This window comes from Bombyx mori, chromosome 4, assembly GCF_030269925.1.
Source record: "Bombyx mori chromosome 4, ASM3026992v2".
NCBI classification, from domain to species: domain Eukaryota; kingdom Metazoa; phylum Arthropoda; class Insecta; order Lepidoptera; family Bombycidae; genus Bombyx; species Bombyx mori.
The window spans coordinates 6,127,427-6,153,473 of record NC_085110.1 but is presented as its reverse complement, the minus strand read 5'-3'; the positions used below and the strand labels follow the sequence as shown (position 1 = coordinate 6,153,473).

Genomic DNA, 26,047 nt, shown 5'->3' with positions numbered 1-26,047 from the left:
ACCGGTGTATACTCATAGATATAACTAGCGAATTCTTTATTGTACCTATGTGCAATCACTGTTGCATTTGAATGTCTCCTTTATTTAAATAACTAAGTTCACTAAAAGTGGCTATATGTATAATTCCATCAACCAGCAGTAGACATCATTTTCATTTTGGTTTTGTTCTTAAGTAAAGTGGCAATGTAAATAAAGATCACAAATTGAGACATGATATCCAAATTATTAATGCCAATAGCTTAAGCTATCAGAGAAACGCTATAATAAACTTTACTTTATTATTCAATAAACGATGCTGGTACAGAAATTTCGAAATATGCCTTCGTAGTAATATAATAGAGAAGACTTTTAAAATATTTAATGATATTTAGAAAAGTTACACATAAACTGACTTATTACAATACGTTAACCACGACGCTAAAGTTGTTGTGAGTTAAAATTAATATAAGATTAAAACAATAATTTAGAAGGAAAATGTAAAACATGTATCGGCAGATCAAAGGCCAGGGTAACCTTCGCGGATGATTTATTAAAAACAAACACTCGTTCAGCGCAGGAACGGGGCTTTACGGTTTGTCGGTATAATAAAAAGTGTTCTTTTTGACACCAATCTGGTGTTTATTATTCAGGACAAATGTGACCCATCCAAAAGTTCTTAGAGTGTAATATGACACCGCGCCGTCTGTCGACCGACACGGTTCGACCTGTTTGATCTACTGAGAGCTTTTTAAACTTTTTATGACGTTGTTTAGTGTCCTTAGGCGCCTTTATTGTTGAACAAACATATTTAAAATCCGTCGCAGCCGCAGCCCTAACGAACTTTTACATTGTGTTGACATATTTAAAATTAGTCCGTAGTTTTATATTTTATCTGTGCTATAATATTGTCGTGGCAAGCCATAAAATTTGTCTCGACGAATGTTAGATTATCCCGAGTTAAAATTCCATAACGTTTATCAGAAGCCGCATTAAAATTTGTTTTAGATAAAATTCTGATGATATGAATAAATAAAGTGAAGGATTATTCTTTTGAATCTGTTAATGCTTTTATTGATATGCTCTTGATATTTCAGGAAGATCTTTGTTATGTTAAAAAGCACTGTAGAGCGAGAGAGCGCTCCGACACATTAGGAAAATAGACAGAGCGCTTGTAGACGCGGGACGATGTTATGCAACAAATATGCAGGTACATAAATAACTAGCAAAGACCTCTCGACATGATCATTGATCAAAGTTATCGATCATAATTAATTGCTGTAAATAACTTTATCTAATTTAACCAATTAATGTGCATAGTCAACATACGAATGGCAGATTTATTTGTCACATAAGTGCACGTAGATATGATATAATTGCATTACAATTTTGCTAAACAAATAATGCGAACATCATATTTATGTCTCTAAGATAAACTTTAAATAGATTTTTCAATAAAATTGGTTTATTATTGTCCTGTTCAAAAATTGGTTTTATTGTTTATTCTTATTTTATTTTCAACTAGCTGACTCGGCAGACTTCGTAGTGCCTCAGTCGATAAATGAGGATGTATGGAGTACCTAAGCTTTTTTATAAAATAAACTTAAAACAAACAAAAGGAATCCGTCCGACGGGGACACATCAAAGGAAAAACAAAATTGTTATTTTTATTTAATTCCGAGCATTTTCATATTTATCAACCTTTTAAGCCTTCTCTGGACTTCCAAAAATAATTCAAGACCAAAATTAGCCAAATCGGTACAGCCGCTCTCGAGTTTTAGCGAGTGTTAAATTTTTATATATATAGATATAAGAGATATATATAAGATTTTCTTATTGTTTACATCGAGTTCTCAAATTAATAAAAATAATTTTGAATCACTTACGCTTTGGCTTTAATAGTGAATTGTTCAGTTTTGTATAGGAGTTCACGTTAAGCGGTCGGATTTTTAAATAAACATTTTTAATGATCGGCCCGCGCCTGTGCTACCAGGTGCACGCAGGCGGCGCGCCCGCTCCCCTCCCACCATCAACGAAGCCACGGACTTCTTCTTTTGTTACCAAAAACAGTAACCCATTTATTTTTGAGAATCACAATTTCCTTCCTACTACTATTATCAACTCACGATTTTGAATCATTCCATTCAAAACAGGAACCGGAAAAAGCAACTTACATTCATTTTATATACGGCCGGATCACATTCTCTTGTTTATTGATACGTGTCCTTTGGGACTTTTTGGCGGGAACGCGAGGAGTAAAGTTGTGTGATTTGTTTTATTTTGTCTATTTAGTGTTTCTTCGCGTTTAAATGTGTAATAAGGGTGGTTTATTAATTGTTTAGTATCTGTGAAAGTGCACAAATGTGAGAAAATGAAACAAAGTCGCTGAACGTAACTTTTCGGTCCTCTAAAAAGTTCACTGAAAAAGTCTCAGTAAATGATCACCATTTTACTGAGATTATATTTCATCCCATATAATCTTATCTCATTTAATTTCATTTTTATTTCATTTCATTTCAAGTCATGTTTCATGTTAAACAACGTTTTTTCATTTAAAAATGATTTCATTAAAATTAAAATAAGAATTAAACTAAAGGTCTTAGTTACCAGGTCAAAAATCCCTTAAAAAAAAACGTGTCCTTTACTTAACTTATTCTTCAAATCATTGCTAACACAGCAGCTGCATAAGACTCATAGGATTGCTTGCTGTCCAGTAACAATCTGTGGTGTCATCAAACTACTATGGAAATAGAAAAACTAACGTAATTAATTTTTTTTAATATCTTAACGCCGTCTGTCATATTAAAAGCTCACGTCAAAACAATTTCCTCATTTGACGTCATTTGATTTTTTTGAGCGTTAATTTTCCTCTTTTTTTTTAATTGTTGAATGTTTTTCGTTAGTTTTTATTTGCAGTTTTTTTTATGTTCATAGTTTGTACATCTCTATTGTTATTGTAATATTTAATAAATAAAAGTCAGCCTCTGACGACTTCACAATCGACCATGCAAGCCATGCAAGTTGCATTCACACCCAAAAGGGTGAATTCGATAATATTATTATATTCATTTTTTCTATTTTAGTTAAATTTTAAATGTGTGTAGATTTTATCCAATCGTGTTAAACTAATAAAAAATAACAATAATAAAATTGGAAGTACACGCGATTAATCTTTTTTCTTTGTGAGTTTAATATCCATTTCATATAATGTGCTTTTATGGCAAAGACAAGAGTTCTAGAATAACTGGTACGATTTCTATTCAAAACTATGTCACAATAAAAATCACCTGTCAATTATTGTTCGTCAAAAGTTTTAACAATACCCTTCATTTGTATCTTTGTTTGTTGGATGCCGTAGGTGTTGAAAATAGTAATTCGACATATTGTTTTCTCTAGCCGTGCTATTTGATTGTTATTTATTTGGTGATCAATCAATATACGACGTGGGTGCATTTGTCGAGTAAGATGGACCACGAATGTACTATTTTGACAAGCTCGGCTGGCGTCGTCGTAGTCAAGTAACGAAATATCTTGCGGTGTAAATACAGTATCAAATATATCGAGGTAAAGGATTTAGTTACCAATGAAATATGTACTATATTAATTCTTTTTTTTTGTTGAGAGATCCGAGACCGATTTACTGGTGGTAGGGCCTCTTGTGAGTCCGCACGGATAGGAATCACCACCCTGCCTATTTCTGCCGTGAAGCAGTAATGCGTTTCGGTTTGAAGGGTGGGGCAGCCGTTGTAACTATACTGAGACCTTAGAACTGATATCTCAGGGTGGCCATCTCCTCTACGTTGTAGATGGGCTAGGTGGGCTGCGAGCTCGTCCACAAATCTAAGCAATAAATAAAAAATCTTATTCCATTTTTGGACTCGCATTCGAATACGATGCATGTATTAAATCTCATCGGTAATCAAGTCGGGGTCGATTTAAGTCAGGGTCTAGAAGATTTTTTATTTCGTGCCAGCCAAATTATACGAAAAATAGGTATGTTTTTTAATTTGTTCACTTCTTTTTGAATAGATTCATTTGTATTATTGATGGTGTTTTTTTTCTTTTTTATTGCTTAGATGGGGGACGAGCTTACGGCCGACTTGGTGTTAAGTGGTTGAGATATAAGTTCTAAGGTCTCAGTATAATACAACGGCTGCCCTACCTTTCAAACCCAAACGCATTACTGCTTCACGGCAGAAATAGGCAGGGTGGTGGTTCCTACGCATGCGGACTCACAAGAGGTCCTACCACCAGTAATTACGCAAATTAGAACTGCGGGTTTGATTTTTATTACACGATGTTATTCCTTTACCGTAATAGTCAATCGTGAACGTTTGTTATGTACGTATTTCATTAGAAAAATTGGTAGTCCGCCTGCGGGATTCGAAACGTCTTATCCTTTAGGCCACGACGACTTCAAAAGGTCGACATTAGGTGACACTCGATCTCACTCTGACACTCCATTACTTTCATCACGAACCATAACAATTTTTTTTTTCGCTGACGTTAAGTACATTGTGTAGGTCTAGTTGGCGACGTCTAAGAGATATCGTTCGCTTCATGAACTCCTTGAATTTGCGCTGAGCTTATACATGCCTGTACCAGATGGTAAGTACAGGGTAATTCTTCCAACGTCATATCCGCTATTCAGAGACCACATCTTGTGTTGCCAATATCATGTACGTGGACTCATTATATGGCCCCCCCTCTACGCCTCGCCTCAGGAGTAAATAGATATCTCAGTTAAGCACAAAGCCCTTTAATTTCCTGCATTACAAATCGATAACGAGATTATCTTTGCAATATCTCTTTAAAATCCATTCTTCCATCGTAACATATTTTATAACCAAATAATTTAGACTAGACGAAATAAACGTCTATTGATTGAGAAATGTTCGTTGCGATCTAAGAAATAAGAATATATATATACAGATTCTGTTACACGCCCTTTACGGAAAGTACGATCGTAAATCTGTATTATATTACGATTGTTATGAAATATTCACAATATAACTATTCGATTATGATTTGAAGAATATCTCTAGTGTTACTTATGTATGGTTTGGATGTCGGAGTCGATCGTTCGTATGAATGAATTGATTATTCATTATGTGAGTTTCTTTTTGAAAAGTTTTAAGTTTTTATATTGTGGCACAATTCGTTTGGAATTTTATTGTCGGTTGAGCAATAAACAGCACAACACTAAAATTGTCAATAAAAAGATTTATTTTAAGTTTTAAAATGCATTTTAAGCCACCACGCACTACATATCCATAAATACATTCACGTATATTTTACTAGTGGTATTCTTAGTTAATGGCTCTAGAAAACTAGAAATAAGTACGCCCTGCCTATTCTGCCGCTTGGTAATACGTTTCGGTTTGAATGGTATGACATTGGTCATGCCGTGCAAATGATGATATCTATGAACCCTGTAGTTGTGCATCGGGTGGGCTTTGAGCTCTTTCACTAGACTATACAATAAAAAATATATATTAGAGACACGGACGACTGTCCCATCCTCCAAATCTGTCTGAGTAACTGTTTTGCAGCACAAGCCGAAGAGATGACGGTCATTACGTGTGCAGTCACATATTACTACTATCCACAAGTAAAAACATTAGTTTGATATAGCTCAATGTATAATAGTATAAAAAATATATATAATAATAGTATATATATAGTATAGTATATAAGAATAGTATATATTATTTAATATAATAATTGTATAATAAAATGAAACTCGCGAAATTATAATTTGCGTAATTACTGGTGGTAGGACCTCTTGTGAGTCCGCGCGGGTGGGTACCACCACCCTGTCTATTTCTGCCGTGAAGCAGTAATGCGTTTCGGTTTGAAGGGTGGGAGAGCCGTTGTAAGCTTATATCTCAAGGTGGGTGGTGCATTTACATTGTGGATGTCTATGGGCTCCAGTAACTACTTAACACCAGGTGGGCTGTGACCTCGTCAACCCATCTAAGGAAAAAAAAAAAATTTAATATTTTTCATTCGTATGAAGAAGCTAAAAAATAGAACGATTCTTGAATAGCCTCAAAAGACACATCGTTTTTCCGATACGGAATTACAGTGAGAACTTATTCAAGGTCCTAATATTAAAAAAAACACGTTAAAATATAGTTACGGAACGCAGGGAACAAATATTCAAAAATTTGCATGTAAAACAGACGGTACAGTGTAACAAATCACCGACGTGTTTCACAATCGTCTCCCTCATTGTTTATGCTGAAATTGTATGAATAGTTCGACGTTACGTGGACATATGATTAGTTTCGTAGCGCGACGTCCGATAATGACCCGGCTAGTACCTGAGCATTACGAAACAAAAGAAAAGTAATATTAGAATGTAGTCTATACGACATTGAAACAAAAGACGAATTTGAATTTTGCTTAACCTGACGTACTCGACAATGGAAATGGCCGTAGAGTGCTAAGCTGCACTATGGGAAGCCACATGGTCCATGGTGTAGGGTAGTCTTAAATTTGGTCTCTGATAATCACTAAAGGTGATGTGCAGTTTAATAGGATAGAATAATAAGAGCGCCAATTTAATATAATTAAAAAAAAGTTTTTATTTTGTGTGAAAATTGTGTAGGTCTTATCTGTATTTGATATTCGAACTTTGTTGAAAAATAACCTTAGAGTATTTTCATCTTTATTTAACTATTATAGTGAAACTCGATTACGCTTCACTGTTACTGTATATAACTAATATGCTTTACAAAATATACTAATCTACAATATAAAATACACTCGACAAAAACGACTCACACGCCACGTATGTATATACGTATGTATGGCCCTATGCCAGTACTAACAACAACAATATAAAATTTCATCTATAGCAAAAGAAATTTAGATATAAGAAAAATGAACAGTCCAACTGTTATAAAATCTTAATGGTAGAGATTTATTACTTACCGATTTGAGTTACGTGTGCCTTTATAGGAACATAATTTACGGTTTAAGTGTGACACGTATGTTCCACTCGAACAATAAACAAAACTTTAAAATCGCCTTTGTAAACAAACCTCACAAACATCTGTCTGTAGGTAGCGATCATATTTCTCATTCAATTTATATAATATTAGAATAAAAACTTTTTTAGTTCAAAGCGTCATTGTGAGACTGCATTACACCTTACCGTTTAAGTGTATCTTATTCATATGGAAACAAAAAGCAAAACAGATATTTCACTATTACCAAATATTACATAAGTAAAGGCGTTGTTTTAAATTTTAGACATCAATGAGACTGATTAATTTAAAATGTACTAGCTACCCAACACTAGTCGAAAATTCGGTTATCGCCAACCCTATTTAACGAAAACTAACAAAATCAACCGAACACTGCTATTCATTTATTATAATATCAAACTTAGTCTTCCGAAAAAGAGGCCAAATAAAATTTTTAGTTTTTGTTTGTTTACTTTATGTCCATAAAAACGCCCAACGTATCACGGAAAACAATATGTGGTTACAGCAAATCCGATCTGACGTTGATAAATAAACATAAAATTTAAAATATCGATACTTCACTTAGGTAACGATTTATCGTAACTCTGTACCTACTGAAGAGCAGGTAGTTCTTCATAACGTGTCCAAAATAACTCGAAAGAAACATCTCGAAACGTTTTTCAGATAACGAAGCGCCCTCGAATTCACATACTTTTTATTTTATTGTTTTATTTAAAATAGTTTGAGTGTTTTTAATGCTCATTACTTAAAGTCGTAAATTCTTTTGTTTTTACGGTATTTTAACTATCAATTTTATTATTCTAGATAAACAAGATCGTGCCTTGATTGCAATGACACAAGGGTCGGCTTCTCGATGCTAATTAATTAGTTAGAATGTTATGCAAAAGCATGCAAAGTTAATTAAATTGATAATGTATTTTAAATTAAGGTTTGTAATCCATTGTTTGACATGTAAACAATATACACATGTTTGTTTGTGATTGATTTGTTAATGAAGCTTTTAGTCTTGTAAATTTAATATAATACTTAATTTTTGTCTCCTTTTTATTATTATTTTATATTTTAAAGAGATATGTATTAAAACAAAGGTAAATATATAGGTGACTAGTAAAATAGGTAGACGTAAGGAAAAATGCATGGATTGCGTTAAAGACGATATTATGTGTAAGAGGAGAGTGAGCGAAGAAATGGTATATAATAGAAGAGTATGGAAGGAGAAAATATGTTGCGGGCAGAAGAATGATGATATATTAAAACAAAACATTTTTTGTAATTAACATAAGTCCAAAAAAATTAAAATTGGGTAGTTTTAAACACTTATGTGTGTTGTCTATAGTTTTAACTAGTGTTTTTCAGTGCAAGTTGCCGGGAAGGATCTGAACATAAATAATTAATTATTTAAATCAAACCTAGAAATTACCTGTGTAAACGTGAAGGTAATTAGCGTGTAAGCAGATACACACGTCAACAAATCGTGCATCTACATATTTTACAATTAATTACCTTTGTCAATGTTGTATGTTTTACTTTTAAAGTATAAAAGATATATTGAAAAACATGCTGTTAAATTTTATTAGTACTTGAAATACTTATAAAAATATAAAATCCGATTTTTTTTAATATTCGAGTAAAAATTCGTGACTAATTGTTAGTGGGAACTGTTACGCGCTTGGGTTCACGATAAATAAAACTATTCACTGAAATACTAATTAAAACTCAATAGCACGGCACATCAGGTAGACTTCACAATTCGCAACTAACTTCTTTGGCTTCGCTTCAGGTGATCCATTCGTTGTTTCACATCGAATAGAGCTGCCTTCATTTTTTTTTTCTACCTAAGCTAGTAGCTTTTAGAAGCTATGCCAGCGTAACCGAGCGAGTAGGTGAGCTCACCGGGCTCTAACCTGAGGACATTGCTAACATTAGCTCTAGCAAGAGCAGTGCTTCGCAGAATTGCAATCATCAGATCACAGCGAATCGCAGTGGATCGTAATTCCGATCCGGTGGTAGATTCTGCGAAGCATTACCCTTGCTAGGGCTAGTCTTAGTAAATTCTCTCAGGTTGAGCCCGTGAGCTCCCCTACTCGCTCGGTTACGCTGGCATAGCTTCTAAAAGCTACTAGCTTAGGTAGAAAAAAAAAATGAAGGCAGCTCTATTCGATGTGAAACAACGAATGGATCACCTGAAGCGAAGCCAAAGAAGTTAGTTGCGAATTGTGAAGTCTACCTGATGTGCCGTGCTATTGAGTTTTAATTAGTATTTCAGTGAATAGTTTTATTTATCGTGAACCCAAGCGCGTAACAGTTCCCACTAACAATTAGTCACGAATTTTTACTCGAATATTAAAAAAAATCGGATTTTATATTTTTATAAGTATTTCAAGTACTAATAAAATTTAACAGCATGTTTTTCAATATATCTTTTATACTTTAAAAGTAAAACATACAACATTGACAAAGGTAATTAATTGTAAAATATGTAGATGCACGATTTGTTGACGTGTGTATCTGCTTACACGCTAATTACCTTCACGTTTACACAGGTAATTTCTAGGTTTGATTTAAATAATTAATTATTTATGTTCAGATCCTTCCCGGCAACTTGCACTGAAAAACACTAGTTAAAACTATAGACAACACACATAAGTGTTTAAAACTACCCAATTTTAATTTTTTTGGACTTATGTTAATTACAAAAAATGTTTTGTTTTAATATATCATCATTCTTCTGCCCGCAACATATTTTCTCCTTCCATACTCTTCTATTATATACCATTTCTTCGCTCACTCTCCTCTTACACATAATATCGTCTTTAACGCAATCCATGCATTTTTCCTTACGTCTACCTATTTTACTAGTCACCTATATATTTACCTTTGTTTTAATACATATCTCTTTAAAATATAAAATAATAATAAAAAGGAGACAAAAATTAAGTATTATATTAAATTTACAAGACTAAAAGCTTCATTAACAAATCAATCACAAACAAACATGTGTATATTGTTTACATGTCAAACAATGGATTACAAACCTTAATTTAAAATACATTATCAATTTAATTAACTTTGCATGCTTTTGCATAACATTCTAACTAATTAATTAGCATCGAGAAGCCGACCCTTGTGTCATTGCAATCAAGGCACGATCTTGTTTATCTAGAATAATAAAATTGATAGTTAAAATACCGTAAAAACAAAAGAATTTACGACTTTAAGTAATGAGCATTAAAAACACTCAAACTATTTTAAATAAAACAATAAAATAAAAAGTATGTGAATTCGAGGGCGCTTCGTTATCTGAAAAACGTTTCGAGATGTTTCTTTCGAGTTATTTTGGACACGTTATGAAGAACTACCTGCTCTTCAGTAGGTACATAACTAACCTAACCTGAGGACATTGCTAACATTAGCTCTAGCAAGAGCAGTGCTTCGCAGAATTGCAATCATCAGATCACAGCGAATCGCAGTGGATCGTAATTCCGATCCGGTGGTAGATTCTGCGAAGCATTACCCTTGCTAGGGCTAGTCTTAGTAAATTCTCTCAGGTTGAGCCCGTGAGCTCCCCTATCCACCCGCGTGTAGTTGAAATAGCCGCGTATAGCTGAATAGATAGAGGGAAAAAATTGATCTGTTCTGTGACAAAGGAAAGGAATAATCTAAAAAAAGGCACACGACCTAAGAATTTTTTAAACGATATCTTTAAATAGCTCATGACACTTTTTTTTATATGTATAATATTATTATTCGCATAAATCAAAAGTAATTTAATAGTCGAAACTCTGAGGAAAAGACAGATATTTGGAGATCTACCCAAGGGCGGATACAGCTTTGGTGCCAGGAGGGGGTCACGTAGTCATGGTCAAGTCAAGAACTTATAATTTAATTTTGATAACAATAGATACAAGTAAAAAGTAGGTATTTTATTAATGTACGTAAGTACTGTACTTAAAAATATTTATTCTTTATTGTACACTTGAAAAACTTAACACATAATAACTTGTACATATACACGTACATATTGTCATCTTCTCTTGAAGACATCCAGAGAAGCACTATCACGCCTGGAATGAGACAGCTTATTTATATTCCATAACCGTGGTCCTAAAATTATTATGTTCAATATGTGGTCCACCTAGGTCCTGGAACCAGCTCAGGGGGGGTCATGACCCCCATGACCCCCCCCTGGATCCGCCCTTGGATCTACCGTGAAGTTGTTAGGATATCTACAGGAAAAAAGTCTGCTTCATACAGAATTCTCTGAGTATTCGCTCAACAAAGCAAATGCAAAGTTTACCGTGCAAAATGATGTCAAAGTTTCAGTATTATTAGATGTTCTAGTCAACTAATTACATTATAACACGAATCGTGACAACCCACTGTATAAAATTTGATTGAAGTGTTTCCTGTCTGTAGGAGCTGTTTATTTATCAGTTCTATGTTAATTAACTGTGGCCTAGCCTTTTTCTGAGAAATTATCGATCCTCCAATAAAATTCTTCTTTGAACTAAATGACTAATTTTTAAATACAAATAATAACTTTATTTGAGTAAAGTGCAATACGAGCTTTTTATTTCGGAATCATAGGCACAGATGTTTTCCCTTCAATTCGGAATGCGTGCGGTCTCACAACAGACCGTATCTGTCAAAATTAATTCTCGGACATCCACGATTTCATCTTTTAACAGACTTCAAGAAGACGCTTTCAATTCAGAGAGTATTTTTATTGTAAATTAAAAAAATTTACTTTAGAACTGATCCTAATGTCTGATAAAGATCTCTATTGGAACATTGTTAGGATAAGATGTCATCAAATAATTCAGTGAAAATCTCTAGAAATACATACTACGAAAAATACTTCACACGAATACACGGTACATAATCGACTTGTGCAAAAATTATTCCGATTTCCGTTGTTGAATTTCGATCTAAAATATTAGAAAACTAATGATGTCCTATTTTGATTTACCATCACATCAATAAAATAAGACTGAAAATAACATTACTCTAACATGATTTTCGTTTAAACATGAACAATATGTTAATGGGATATCAATAAAATTGCGACACTTAATTCATATGAAAATTCGTTCTGATTGATAGCAATTAAGTTATTTATAGTTTGTATTAAAATGTTGAAACGCAGCGATAATAAATCCCACGGAGCGGGCGGGGCTGCAATCAAAGAAAATAAATACTGAAAGGTTTAAGTTTCATTACAAGTTTATGCTCCATAAATAAATCATTGCAGTGAAACATTACGTTTACTAGGTAGACGAGTATTACGGTAGTGTCGGTAAGATTTTATGTCACGCAATATTCCGGAAACGTAACATGCCTGCCTAATCGGATGTTAGCTTCAAATTTTAAACTTAAATTACCTACGACTTTCACTTAAATAGTTTAATATAATTTCATAAAGTTCTATAATCGAGTAAATCGAGTTCTGGGATAGCAGCATTCATGGACTGTGCGTTTCTAAAGATCTTTCTTGCCACATACCATCCCACTCTCCGACTCTGGAATGACCTCCCCTCAATGGTGTTTCCCGAGCGCTATGATATATTCTTCTTCAAACGAAACTTATGGACTATAGGTATATTGAGCGGTAGGCACCGTCTTGGCAATGTACCTGGCATTGCTGTCGTCCATGTCACACAAAAAAGAGTTAAATAAAAAAATGACATTGACCAAATCTTAACATCATCAAATTTAACATTATTTATACTTCAACGTGTTCGGAAATACCTAAATTGAGATTTAATGACTTCACTCAAGCCATGCGTGCAGTTGCTTTTTGCAGCATATTTGGATTTAGAATAATAAATCGTGGAGAAATATAGGAAACATATTAAAACTTTCGAAGTCGTCATAGCCTAAAGGATAAGGCGTCTGGTGCATTCGTATCTAGCGATGCAACGGTGTTCGAATCCTAGGCGGGCATACCCGATCCTGTAGACCGAATGGTAAACAGTCTACGTCACCCAATGCAGGTCATTACGGATCCTCCCGATCCATTAACGGTTCTTTTAGGCACCAAAAGCACCGGTCACCGTCCTCGTCGAACCCGTCGCTTGCGACGAAGGGCTAGACAAGCGAATTAACCCATAGACACAGCCCACTGAGTTTCTCGCCTTTCTCGGATCTTCTTAATGGGTCGCGTTTCCGATACGGTGGTAGATTCTGCGAAGCACTACTCTTGTTAGGGTCAGTCAGTGTTAGCAACACTCCGGCTTAAACCCCGTGAGCTCATCTACTAGTTAAGGTTCCGCTGAAATAGCCTCTCAAGGCTATCAGCTTTGGTAGGAAAAAAAACCTAGGCGGGTGCCAATTTTTCTTGAAATACGTACTTAACAAAATTAAATGCTTACGATTGACTTCCACGGTCAAGGAATAACATAGTGTAATAAAAATCAAACCCGCAAAATTAAAATTTGTGTAATTACTGGTGGTAGGACCACTTGTGAGTCCGCGCGGATAGGTACCACCGCCCTGCCTGTTTCTGCCGTGAAGCAGTAATGCGTTTCGGCTTGAAGGGTGGGGCAGCCGTTGTAACTATACTGAGACTTGTATCTCAAGGTGGGCGGCGCGTCTACGTTGGAGATGTCTATGGCCTCAGTAACCACTTAACACCAGGTGGGCTGTGAGCTCGTCCACCCATCTAAGCAATTAAAAAAAACGCAAAGAAAATGTCATAATAATCACTTCAATCAAGATAAAAAATAAAATAATAATGTCTACAGAAAGGGATATCCCTTCTGTGGACTTATGAAACAAAAAATATCGAATGATAATACTTTTACAGCCATGGTATTTTGTATAATTCTTTAGATAGCTAATTAGTTTTAATATGTAATGCTCATTACATATATTTATATCGTATAGTCTTAGTATGATGGCTTTACAGTGTCTAATGTATAGTCTACGTGATGACGGTTATTATTTTTTCTTCTTCTTAGAGTTGAATTTTAGATTAGATTGTTTGTGGCATATTTATTAAAAAAATGCACGAAAACGAAGCAAGATATGGACCAAGCACGACCCAAGCTTTGAGCCCTCTGAACGAAATCAATAGAAATAAAAAAAATGTTTTCGTTTCCTCTATTTACATTAAATAAATTTATATTTTTTTTATTGCGTATATAAAATGTACTATAAAGTTTGAGGCTCTAAGTTAGAATAAAAAATGTTGCCAAAATCATGCTTCTTTCTAACCAAGTTTAAAAAAGAAGTAGGTCCTCAGTTCGACTATTTTTTTAGTTCTTCTCTACTTAGACCAACTAAGGCATGTTTCTTACGTCTTTTCTGTGGACATTGACTTTACATTGGACGCCGTGACCACAGGAAAGATGTCCGCGGAAAAGGCGTATTATAAAAACTCTTGCTAACAGTTAAAAATATAAACTTGATGAGGTCGCATAAATAAAAATTTGGTGTCGTTTTATCGTGTCCACTGAAAAGACTCCATTTCATGTAACCATAAGTTTATTGGATTTATTGTATACAGATAGTAACTATATATTTGTTTTATTCTAAATATTATCATCTTTAATTTAATGCTTGTATTACAAGTAAATACTTTTAATACATAGGGTACTTCAACTATTTTTAAACATGGCTCAAACATTATAACTTCGGTTTGTAACAGTCCACAGAAAGAGATTTTTTGAAGTTGAATGCCATCAAAATGAATTTATGAAATGTAATATTTTACAAGATACGATTGACATGAGTAGTAATATACCTAGTACCTTTACGATTTAAATGCTTTCAAATATTCATCAATTTGCTCTTTTAGATGATACATTGCTATAACACTTTTTTTACCCTTTTTGTGTATGAACTAGGCTCCGGTAGTAAGAGGCAATTAGGGTGTACATTTATTTATAAGTTCACACTGGCTACAAGCTCGTTCGCTTAACTTCTTAGGTGATAAATTATAATGCTCATCATTTCCTACAGAGGCATCGGGGCCATGAAGAAAATCTGACGAGGTTTGCCAGAGATGAATTGAATCTGGAAGAAAATTCGGAGCCACGACCAAGTAATGCATTTTTATTTTATTCTGAACTTCGAAGTGAACGTTTCAAGGCTAGAATTATTAAATCATTATCGATTACCACCGGCATGGTAACGGTTACGCATCGTCATAAATTCTCTACGGTTTCTGCTCCCGTTTCCCTGTTTTTTCTTTTCACGTGTATGTTTTATTTTAGTATGAAATATTACTACCTTGATTAAGAAAACAGGCTTACATCTGTTAACCGGTTACCAGAGCCAAAGACAAGGCATCGTAAATTTCGCTACTTTAAGGTTATAAATAAAAAAATCTGTTGTCTAAGGCATTACAGTAAGGGTTCGTAACTTACTACAATGCAATTACAGTAATTTTTTCACCGTGACCATGAAAACTGTAAAAAATTCGAAACGTTCGATATAATATAATTAAATGCGAAACGCGAGATTAAACCGTAAGTTTTAATTATGCCTCTAACCCACGAAAACTGAAGAAAGCACCGTAGAACTATAATAACAAAGTCCAATTCGTCGTTTTCCAGTTAAATACTTTCAAGGAGCTTGCGAGCCGATGTCCTGTGGAGAAGAAGCTGCGTGTACGGAATACAACAGTACCGTTCATTTCTGTTGGTGCACGACCACCGGAATGCCCATTACTGAGGACTTGCAATGCCCAAGAAGTCCAGGTATGGCACATTACTTGTCATATATTACTCATGAATAGACTTTCTTTTTTTTTCTGCCGTGAAGCAGTAAAGCGTTTCGGTTTGAAGGGCGGGGCAACTGTTGTAACTGTTCTATACTGAGACCTTAGAACTTATGTCTCAAGGTGGGTGGCGCATTTACGTTGTAGATGTCTATGGGCTCCAGTAACCACTTAACACCAGGTGGGCTGTGAGCTCGTCCACACACCTAGCAAAAAAGAAAAACTTTCTATTTATTTATTGCATAGAATGAACAAACTCACAGTCGATCTGGCTTTGAATGGCCAGTTAATCGACTTGAGATATGAGAAGTCTTAGTTATAGAGCATAACAGCCGTTTGAAGGGTGAGTTTTTTTTTTTGCCCTTGTAGGCAGATGAGCATACGGCCCACCTGATGCTGAGTGGTTACCGTCGCCCATGGACTTCAGCAATGCCAGGGGCAGAGCGAAACCGCTGCTTACCATTAAGTACTCTCCACAAGCCTCGTTTGAAGAAGGATATGTCAAACAGATACGACGACTGCTTTGGAGTATAGGACTCACCAGTGCAGAGCTGCAATATGCGCCGTAAAAATTTAGATAAACCAAAAGATAAGTAGGTATATCCAAATATATTCGGACCGAACAAACGAATTGCGCCTAATAATAGTGTAATTATTTTTGAATTGAAGTGCGTTCAAGTTTAATGGATTTGAGATGCACTTGAAGATGATTGGCGGCGGCCTCACGTTCGAACCACACCTTAATTATTCTGTTGAAGCCTTACAATCATAATTACCCATATCTGTGGCATACATTTCTTATAGCTTTTTTTATTGCTTAGATGAGTGGACGAGCTCACAGCCCACCTGTTGTTAAGTGGTTACCGAAGCCCATAGACATCAGCTACGTAAATGCGGCCACCCACCTTGATACATAAATTCTAGGACTCAGTTACAGTACAACGACTATCTTTCAAACCGAAACGCGTTACTGCTTCACGGCAGAAATAGGCAGACACCTTCCCGTGCGGGCTCACAAGATACCGTATCATCAGTAATTTTATTGTCATACTTGAACCGACGAGATAACCATCCGATGTTAAGCAGTTACCAGAGATATCATAGTGTGAGGCGTTATTTTTTGGAAAATAAGGTCGAAATCTCAATGACACTGAATCAGCAGCTATACAACCTCTAACCTGTAACGTTTGACTGCCTCTCATCAGTTATAGGTATATAGTAGTAACATATAAAAATAGAGGTCATAGCATGGCTACTCATGATGGTTTAGAAATCGTTTGGAGCTATGATAGAAAAAGTAGTGGAATCGAACCACTACACAATTACATTATGACGATGCTTGTAGCCGAAAGTAAGTTTTGTACTTTTTGACGAAGCGTGTTGCTGATAACTCTGTTTCTATAATCTGACGAAGCGTGTTGCGTATAATAATATGTATTTTTAGGTTAAATTTATGTCTTAAGACTTAAATCAATGAGTTCAGAATTAATTATCAATAATTGCATAAAGACTAATAAACTGGACGACTTACTTATTCGGCCACGTTAGGAAGAATTATAGTGGTTATAGTGGTTTTTACTGGTGGTAGAACCTCTTGTGAGTCCGCGCGGGTAGGTACCACCGCCCTGCTATATTTCTGCCGTGAAGCAGTAATGCGTTTCGGTCTGAAGGGTAGGGCAGCCGTTGTAACTATACTGAGATCTTAGAACTTATATCTCAAGGTGGGTAGCGCATTTACGTTGTAGATGTCTATGGGCTCCAGTAACCACTTAACACCAGCTGATCTGCGAGCTCGTCCACCCCTCTAAGCAATAAAAAATATATAAAAAAAATAGCGATAGAAAAAATTCAAAAACAATGATTATTTTCCAGTGACGGCAACTCCTAAACCGATCCATAATGTGATTCCGCCGCAGACTCGCACCACTAACACATTCGACGGAAGAAACGCGCCTTCACCGCCAACTGCTCAAGTAAGCTCATCCATCATAATTAGTACATATTTAAACTTCTTATCTGTGCAGCCTTTTTTTATTATTATATCTTGTAGGCCAACCAGCTTATAATTCACCTAGTGTGGAGAGCCCATAAACGTTCATTTGAAACAGAATCTATATATTAATACGTGAAGCAAAAACTTTGTAGCCCTTTTTACGAAAATTGCGCGGACGGAGGAGTATGAAATTTCTCACACTTATAGAGAATATAGAGTAGGAGTGCACAGTGCTAATATTTTTTTTAATAATGCATAAAAGATACTTCAAATCAATAAAGAAAACATTATACACACTACCATGTATTTGACACAACACATACATAAAAATATACTCTTTGTTTACTGTCAATTGGGAAACTTTTGATAATGTTTAATGTCTGTGGTCGATTTGAAAATAGATAAATATTATTTGTCTTTAATATTATTGATTTATAGTGCACTTTTGGCGAATACTGTGATTATATTATCGAAATATAAGTGTTTGACAATAGAACCATAATAATGTTTAAACTTATAATTTCAATTAATAATAGTCGAATCTCGACTACTGCGGGGCCACTAGTTTTAGTTATTTGCCAGAAAAAGATTTGTCATTTTTATATTCTCTGTTGGAGTTATACTTACATTTCTGCTCAGCGCCCAAAGAATTTTTGTATCGTAAAATATAACCGTACGATGTTAACAACTTGAACTTACAATTTCTTGCATGTCTTTCTATAATATTCAAGGTTTACTATCAATACAAAAGACATAATGCGGTTTGTTTATGCATATTATGTTACAGCACGTATTAGTGTGTGTTCTTTTAAAAAGGAGTCTTTTACCACCGATTTTGCTTGCAGATTTTTCTGAACGCTTCTTTGTTGGTTCATTATTTTTATGGCCTAGCAAAATTCATGAATAAATAAAAATTAATAATAACAAATAATATTTAGTTTTTACTCATTAAAAAAAAATATTATAATGATATCCTGGCCTTTTTATGCATAAACTGCCCAGATCATCATACTGGGCTCTCGGCCCGCTGAACGAGGGAACCGGTGGTCGTGTCGCTGGCGGCCACCGATCCGGCGTCCGTGGGACGGTGGGATGGATGTAATGTGCTCTGCGTCAACCCTGTCCCGCCGTTTCAATAGCCCCGACTGGGCTCCGGCCCGGTCCGAGGTAGGGCGCCGGTTGTGAGCGGCAGGAGTTTTTAGTGAGGTTCAACTCCCACATACCCCACCTGCCGCGCGGGTGGGGATCCGGCGATTTTCTCCGGTGGAAAAAAAAAAAAAAAAAAGATCATCATACTATGTATATTCAGGGTTAAATCGTTTTATGCGTAATACTTTTCTTAAACTCAGAAATCCTTGTTTGGTTCTCTTGCTAGATAGACAGCGGTATAATTGCTTAAGGAATTCCGTTGATTATAAATTACAGATCGACTTTGAAATACAAAATTATAATCTCAATTACACTGAAATAACAGTAAATGTATCTAAAACGATAAGTGTTATAAATGACATTAAAAACAAGTATGTGTAGTGTTTTTATATAGAGAAGTGCTGGCTCAAGCAGTATTCAAAGACAAAAGTAGGAAGATAATTTATAAGGAAGCTTAGATGATCAAGTGAATCAGGTCAATACAATTACGTACAAGACACGGGTGATTTAGAACTTAGGTATTAGATTATTACAGTATAACATTTCCTAGATTTACTAGTATCTACAGTAAAAATAGTTTTGTCACTCTAATTTGTTATAGATACATAATAAAAATATATCTTTTTTGAACTTTTTGATAACTAAAAGTGCATTGACCGACCCAACAAAATAGAAAAGAGTGCACTGACAAATCGTATGAAGTATACAATCGTATATGAATATTTCGTGTATAAAGGTTATCATTGAGAGTATTGATTTTGAAGCCCAATAAAATATATGGGATGGAAAGTCAAATCAGTGTTTTTCCATGGCGACTGATAAATATTCATGATAGGTCAGCGCCGCGGCGCCGATAACGTAGGATGTCACTCGATTTGACGTAAAAAGTGGAGACATTTTGTCTTTGTATTCTTGTATGTAACTTTTTAATGGATGTTATCCGTACAAATCCGAAATATGGCGTAAATTCATAAATCCATATAATACTAATAATTTATTTTTAAAACAACTACTCGTTATTTACTTTTGACACATAATTTGATTAATATTAAGCATGTTTGGTTTGCAAATGTTTAAAATTTACTAGTTTTCGGTTTTGTTAATCTTTCGTTTCAGTTCTTTTTACTAGTATAGACAATGTAACAATCTAACAGACTCCCTGCTGTAACAAGCTGTAGAAATGCCCGATTTTTCTTTAGCCGCAAAGTTTTATCATGCATTAATAAATTTTGCAGCAGATGATAGGAAAGAATATGATATCTTATATCATAAAACCGAATAAAAAAAATTTAGAAACACTAACACAAAAATATAGCCAATAAAATTAAGATTAACAGCAGTATTTTAAACAAGACTGCTAGCTACCAAAATTAAATGAACATGCACAGATAAACATAAAATTACATATTTAATTAAACATTGTAATATTTTGCAGCCTATTAAAAATAAGCTGTGTTTCTGTTTGTAGTTTGTTGAATTATGTATAAGCTTTGTGGGTAATAAATGGAAAAATCTGCTCTATGAATTTTATTAAATTCGTGTGTTTTGTACCATGTTTTGCGTTAGTCGCAAAACAGCGCGATCTAACTTCAGTAGCAGCTAAAAATATAAGATTGAAGCAGACCATCATAAGTGAATACACTTTGATTCTCAATCAAATGTTTAATATTGAAATTATAATTTTAGTTCAGTGGAGAAGTTTTGGCGGAAGCAACGACTGGAAATGAACCAAATGTTGTGGGAGCCGGTGTACACGTTACAACAGGAGTACTTCTGGCAGCTCTAGTTAGTGGAGCATTACTTCTTTTGTTCGTGGTATCTATTCTAGTTTGGTACTTTAGACGAAGGATATGTCGCGTCGATGGAAAAACTCAGCCGGTATGTTTCTTTTACATTTTAACTTACTAATAGGTGTAATTATTTCATCCAATTCTATTTTTATTAAAGCTATTGCTGGGGTTTATATTATTACCCATTATCTATCCTATTTCCTTTTTTAATCTTAAAACATTTTTAATTTTGCTACATTCATAAGAGTAATTAATTTATAAATGAACAAATAAGAGAATTACGTTTATTTAAACATCTAAAAACTAGTTGTGAAATAATTTGCTTGTTGTTTAAATGTAAGATAATCTCTTTTAGCGAGTGCGGCCAGGAGAGCCTCTTCTCGCTGAAAGGTATATAACGAACCCCCAGTACGGTGTGTACGGAGCCGGCGCGACCGCGACCGGCACGGGTCCGGCGAACGGACCGATTGTCGACGACACTACAGAACCCAGAGTACCTCTCTTAGATAGAAGCGCTTTGACATTCCTCGAAGAAGTCGGTGAAGGATGTTTTGGCAAGGTGCACAGAGGTTAGCTAATCTTTATGACTGCGCACTTTAATTTGAAGCTTAATCTATACTTCTATACCAATATTATAAAGAAGAAAGATTTGTTTGTTTGTTTGTATTGAATAGGCTCCGAAACTACTGAACCGATTTGAAAAATTCTTTCACTTTTTGGAAGCTACACTATTCCCGAGTGATATAGGCTATAATCTTTTTTGAAAAAATTAGCGATCCTTATTAAAACTCCAATAATGTAACCCAAGGTGTAAAAAAAAACCTAAAATATTCTTTATATCGCGTGCCTTGCGAAAATTATTGATGTTAGAATAAAATAATGTACTACGACTGTGTAGAACACATTATTATTTACAAAAAGTGTCGCGACACCATATGTCTAACTATTATAGTTATGCCGCAATGAGTGTTCTTTTATTTAAAAAAATAAAACAACGTCAAATATGTATCGATGAAATTTTGTTAAAGACCCGAACGGAGCCGGAGCGGGCCGCTAGTTTTATTATATAAACATTATAATTGCAACCCTCTTTTTTTTAGGTTTGCTTCGAGTAAATGACTTGGAACAAGAAGTCGCAATTAAGGTTCTGAAAGAAAGCGCTGGACGCAGCGCCGAAGAGGAATTCATACGAGAGGTTTCAATAATGTCTGCATTTAGACATTCAAATATTCTTACTCTAGTCGGAGTGGTCTATAAAGGTAAGTTTAATTTTTTTTTATTGCTTAGATGGGTGGACGAGCTCACAGTACTGGTGTTAAGTGGTTACTGGAGCCCATAGACATCTAAAACGTAAATGCGCCACCCACCTTGAGATATAAGTTCTCAGGTCTCAGTATAGTTTACTGTAGCATGTTCGAAGGAAATTATTAAAATGGCTGATTGATAATTTCAGATAATGTTATATGCAGCCCTTGGATGGTGTTTGAATATATGGAGCTGGGTGATTTGGCCGGTGTCCTGAGGGGGTCTCGCAATGGTGTTCGACCTGCACCCACGCTGAACGAAGTTGCTCTCTTACACGTAGCGCTACAAGTTGCGAGGGGCATGCAATACCTCGCTTCCCGCAGATTTGTCCACCGTGATTTAGCTGCCAGAAACTGTTTGGTCGGATCTCATCTTACAGTTAAGATAGCTGACTTTGGAATGTCCAGAGACGTTTACACTTGTGATTATTACAAAATGGGCGGTGAACGTCCAATGCCAGTACGGTGGATGTCTCCGGAGAGCATTCTGTACGCACGTTTTACTCACGAATCAGACGTGTGGGCGTATGGTGTCGTACTCTGGGAGATATACAGCCGAGGCAAACAACCATTTTATGGGCATAATAACGAAGATGCCACAAAGCTAATCGTACAGGGTATTTTGTTGGTGCCGCCAGAAGAATGTCCTCGGTTTGCTTGCGAGTTGATGCGCGAATGCTGGCAGTTCGATCCACAAAATAGGATCGATTTTGATGAGATTTGTAGAAAATTAGAAATAGCTGCGGCCGGTGGTACTACGACCGAGCAAGTGCGACTGCCGCGACCACCAAATCCTTCTCAAGATTCTGCTGGGTATCTGATCCCGGCGCGGCAAACTCCAGTTGATTATCTGACTTTATTGTTAGGTGATGAAAATCATGAGCCCGAATCTGAGTCTAGTGAAGAAGAGGAAGACGAAGAAGAGTATACTTGACGGATACCGAAGGCGACGAATTCGCAATACGTGTCGCGCCTTTCACTGTCGGACATAGTGCCGGCTCACACGTCCACATTCCTTTCACGTAATAGTATCGATCAATCCGAATGTTAATTTGTGAGCGATTTTCGAATGATACTAATTGTAATGGAAAATGGTTGATAAGGAGATAATAATACTCAACTGTTTTGTGTGTGATATTTTCATAATAAATTAGGTATAAAATGTCGTTCGAAATATCTGTGTAGGCATGTATTTATTTTAATTTTGTGCTATATACCAAAAAATATATAATAGATACGTGTACGTTAAATTCGCGTTATGTGTATTATAATAGGTAAATTTGTGTATTAAATTATACCAACCCACTTTATATTGTATCTTTTTGTACCTAAATAAGAACATAAGATATCCTTAGACTGAACATTGTATTTCTACTACCTACTATAATAAAAAAATAATGAATGTTAATAAATTGTTTATAAGCGGACTACAGTTACTTTCTAGTCCAATATTTTCATACCTATTTGTTGTGTTAGTGTGTGTTATTAAAAAGAGTAGGGTAAGAATTGGTAATGGTGGTTACCTATAAGGTACATCAATAAATTATCTGAAGCTTACATTACATTTAAAAAAATTAACACTCAATAAACTTATAATCAGTCTTCAAACTATTTGGCAGTAAATAAGATGACCAATATTTAAACATTAAGCTTGGTCAATATTTAAAACAAACAGATACTTTTACCGAAGATAGCTGTTCGAAATTTTATAAATTTGACGAAAAAAACATGACGTTCCCAACGCCTCTGGGTACGTCGGGAACAAAACGTTAATATATTCTGACATCTATGAACTATGCGATGATCGCAGACGCAGTGTTACGAGGCGTGATCCCCCGAAACACTAATGTGTTATTCATGTTATTCGTAGTTTAGGAGAAAGCATAGTAGGACGGGTATTGTCGACTTCCATCATTCCTACCCTACTCACTGTTAAAAATTTAAATGCATGTACATACATAAATCCAAATATTTAAGTATTGAAATCAGAAATAAAGTACATAAGCGGTAGGCAGCGGCTTGGCTCTGCCCCTGGCATTGCTGAAGTCCATGGGTGACGGTAACCACTCACCATCAGGTGGGCCGTATGCTCGTCTGCCTACAAGGGCAATAAAAAATAAAAATAAAATCTCGATTGTATCTGTAGGTAAACAATGAAACTTGATTAAAAATCTTGGCTTAAACAATTCAAAGAACAATTTTATATATATATATAAGATATTTAATCAAGATGATTTAATGTCCAATATTCCAAACACTTTAGTGCATTCATTATATTTAATCAACAGATTTATTCTATGTACATAAATGAAACATATTTTTTTTTTTTTTTTTTTTTTTTTTTTTATTGCTTAGATGTGTGGACGAGCTCACAGCCCACCTGGTGTTAAGTGGTTACTGGAGCCCATAGACATCTACAACGTAAATGCGCCACACACCTTGAGATATAGTTCTAAGGTCTCAGTATTAGTCACAACGGCTGCCCCACCCTTCAAACCGAAACGCATTACTGCTTCACGGCAGAAATAGGCGGGGCGGTGGTACCTACCCGTGCGGACTCACAAGAGGTCCTACCACCAGTAATTACGCAAATTATAATTTTGCGGGTTTGATTTTTATTGCACGATGTTATTCCTTCACCGTGGAAGTCAATCGTGAACATTTGTTGAGTACGTATTTCATTAGAAAAATTGGTACCCGCCTGCGAGATTCGAACACCGGTGCATCGCTCGATACGAATGCACCGGACGTCTTATCCTTTAGGCCACGACGACTTAAAAACTGAAAGTGACATAACTCTACTGTCTCCAGTTCAAAAAGTGTGTTCATTTACGGGTTTTATAGAAATATTAGAAATCGACAGTAATTTAGTTTCTACAGAATAATGCCGTCATCAGAAATCGTGCCAAAATGTGTAAATATAACATAGGCCCGATATCGAAAATGTCCGTTTTGATTTGAAGTCTATTAAAACCAATCGAATTTCGGTGTAATGAAAATTAAAAGTGCAATAATGTGTACAAACTTTCGTGAGTACTTTCGGATTTGGTTTTTAAATATTCTTTTCAATTTGTCATAAGTACGAGTATATGTATGTATCGTTTTTTTTTTATATTAAGGTAGACATGCGTTTTTATTCACTTCACGTAATGAGGTATATAATATTCATCGAACATTACAATATATGGGCAGAATATTATTTAATTAAAGTGGTTGTTGCCGGTTGTATGGCGCATCAGAGCGGTAATATTTACGTAATCCTTGGTGGTATGTCGTATTGTAAGCCCGCACGGTAAGACATCCCCGTCCTGCTCATATCTGCACGAAGCAGTCGTCCAGTCCAGTTTGTAGTGTGTGGCAGTGTTAATACAATTGAGGCCGTCAGCGCAAAAGTGGCCTAAGCTTACCATAGTGAGTATGGAGGCGATCAGGTCTGAATTTTCATGAATTTGAATTTAAGTAGGCAAAAAAAGAATACGCGCAAGAATAATGTTTACAAAGCTATCTGCTATTTATGGGTGAAACTATGGATAGGCCGGTTTTGCATCAAAACTTATTATTTTTTACATAAATTCCAATATACGTCATATAAGCTTGCGGTAGGCAGCGGCTTGGCTCTGCCTGTGGCATTACTGAAGTCCATGGGCGACAGTAACCACTCACCATCAGGTGGGCCGTATGCTCGTCTACCTACAAGGGCAATAAAATATATATATGTGGAGTATTTTTTAGAATTTAATTTTATTTAAATCTGACAACCCCAATTTGTGGATGGGCTGTCAAAGTCAGTAGGTAGTCAGAAAAAAAAAGATTAGTGTGTGTGGTGGTGGTAAGATGTAAAAGTGATATGTTGTTGTTTCTTTGTGTAAAAAATAAAAAATAAATAAGGTGAGATCCATTTCTCGTTATTCCGCCATCCTACATCTTTTGGGGGCTCGTCCGGGATTGGCTAAAATATTGATTTGAAGTGGATCGAAGACTGAAGACGAAAAACGTTGAATCATTCAAATTTGATAACTTCAGGTGAAGAATTGTTTTACCGACACACTGGTGAAAAATGTTGCCACACTACAAAAATATACGGAAATTATAGTTTTTGATGATGTGTTGATGTGATA

At 35.3% G+C, this 26,047-nt stretch overlaps 1 protein-coding gene across 3 annotated transcripts in view; it reads left to right on the top strand.

The window, feature by feature from the left end:
* LOC101741538 (tyrosine-protein kinase transmembrane receptor Ror) overlaps positions 1–23,356 on the top strand; it is a 59,059-nt gene extending 35,703 nt beyond the window's left edge. Inside the window, exons 1-8 of one of the 3 annotated variants that reach the window (XM_021349919.3) lie at positions 3,293–3,540; positions 14,934–15,015; positions 15,530–15,673; positions 17,566–17,666; positions 20,522–20,713; positions 20,981–21,194; positions 21,726–21,884; positions 22,079–23,356. In XM_021349919.3, the coding sequence (XP_021205594.1) occupies positions 15,559–15,673; positions 17,566–17,666; positions 20,522–20,713; positions 20,981–21,194; positions 21,726–21,884; positions 22,079–22,863 (1,566 nt within the window). In that variant the 5' untranslated portion in view covers positions 3,293–3,540; positions 14,934–15,015; positions 15,530–15,558 and the 3' untranslated portion in view covers positions 22,864–23,356. Of the gene's footprint in view, positions 1–3,292; positions 3,541–14,933; positions 15,016–15,529; positions 15,674–17,565; positions 17,667–20,521; positions 20,714–20,980; positions 21,195–21,725; positions 21,885–22,078 lie in introns of those variants that run through there. The other 2 variants (XM_004929312.5, XM_012692875.4) reach the window with 2 other exon arrangements.
* Positions 23,357–26,047: the final 2,691 nt, after the last annotated feature.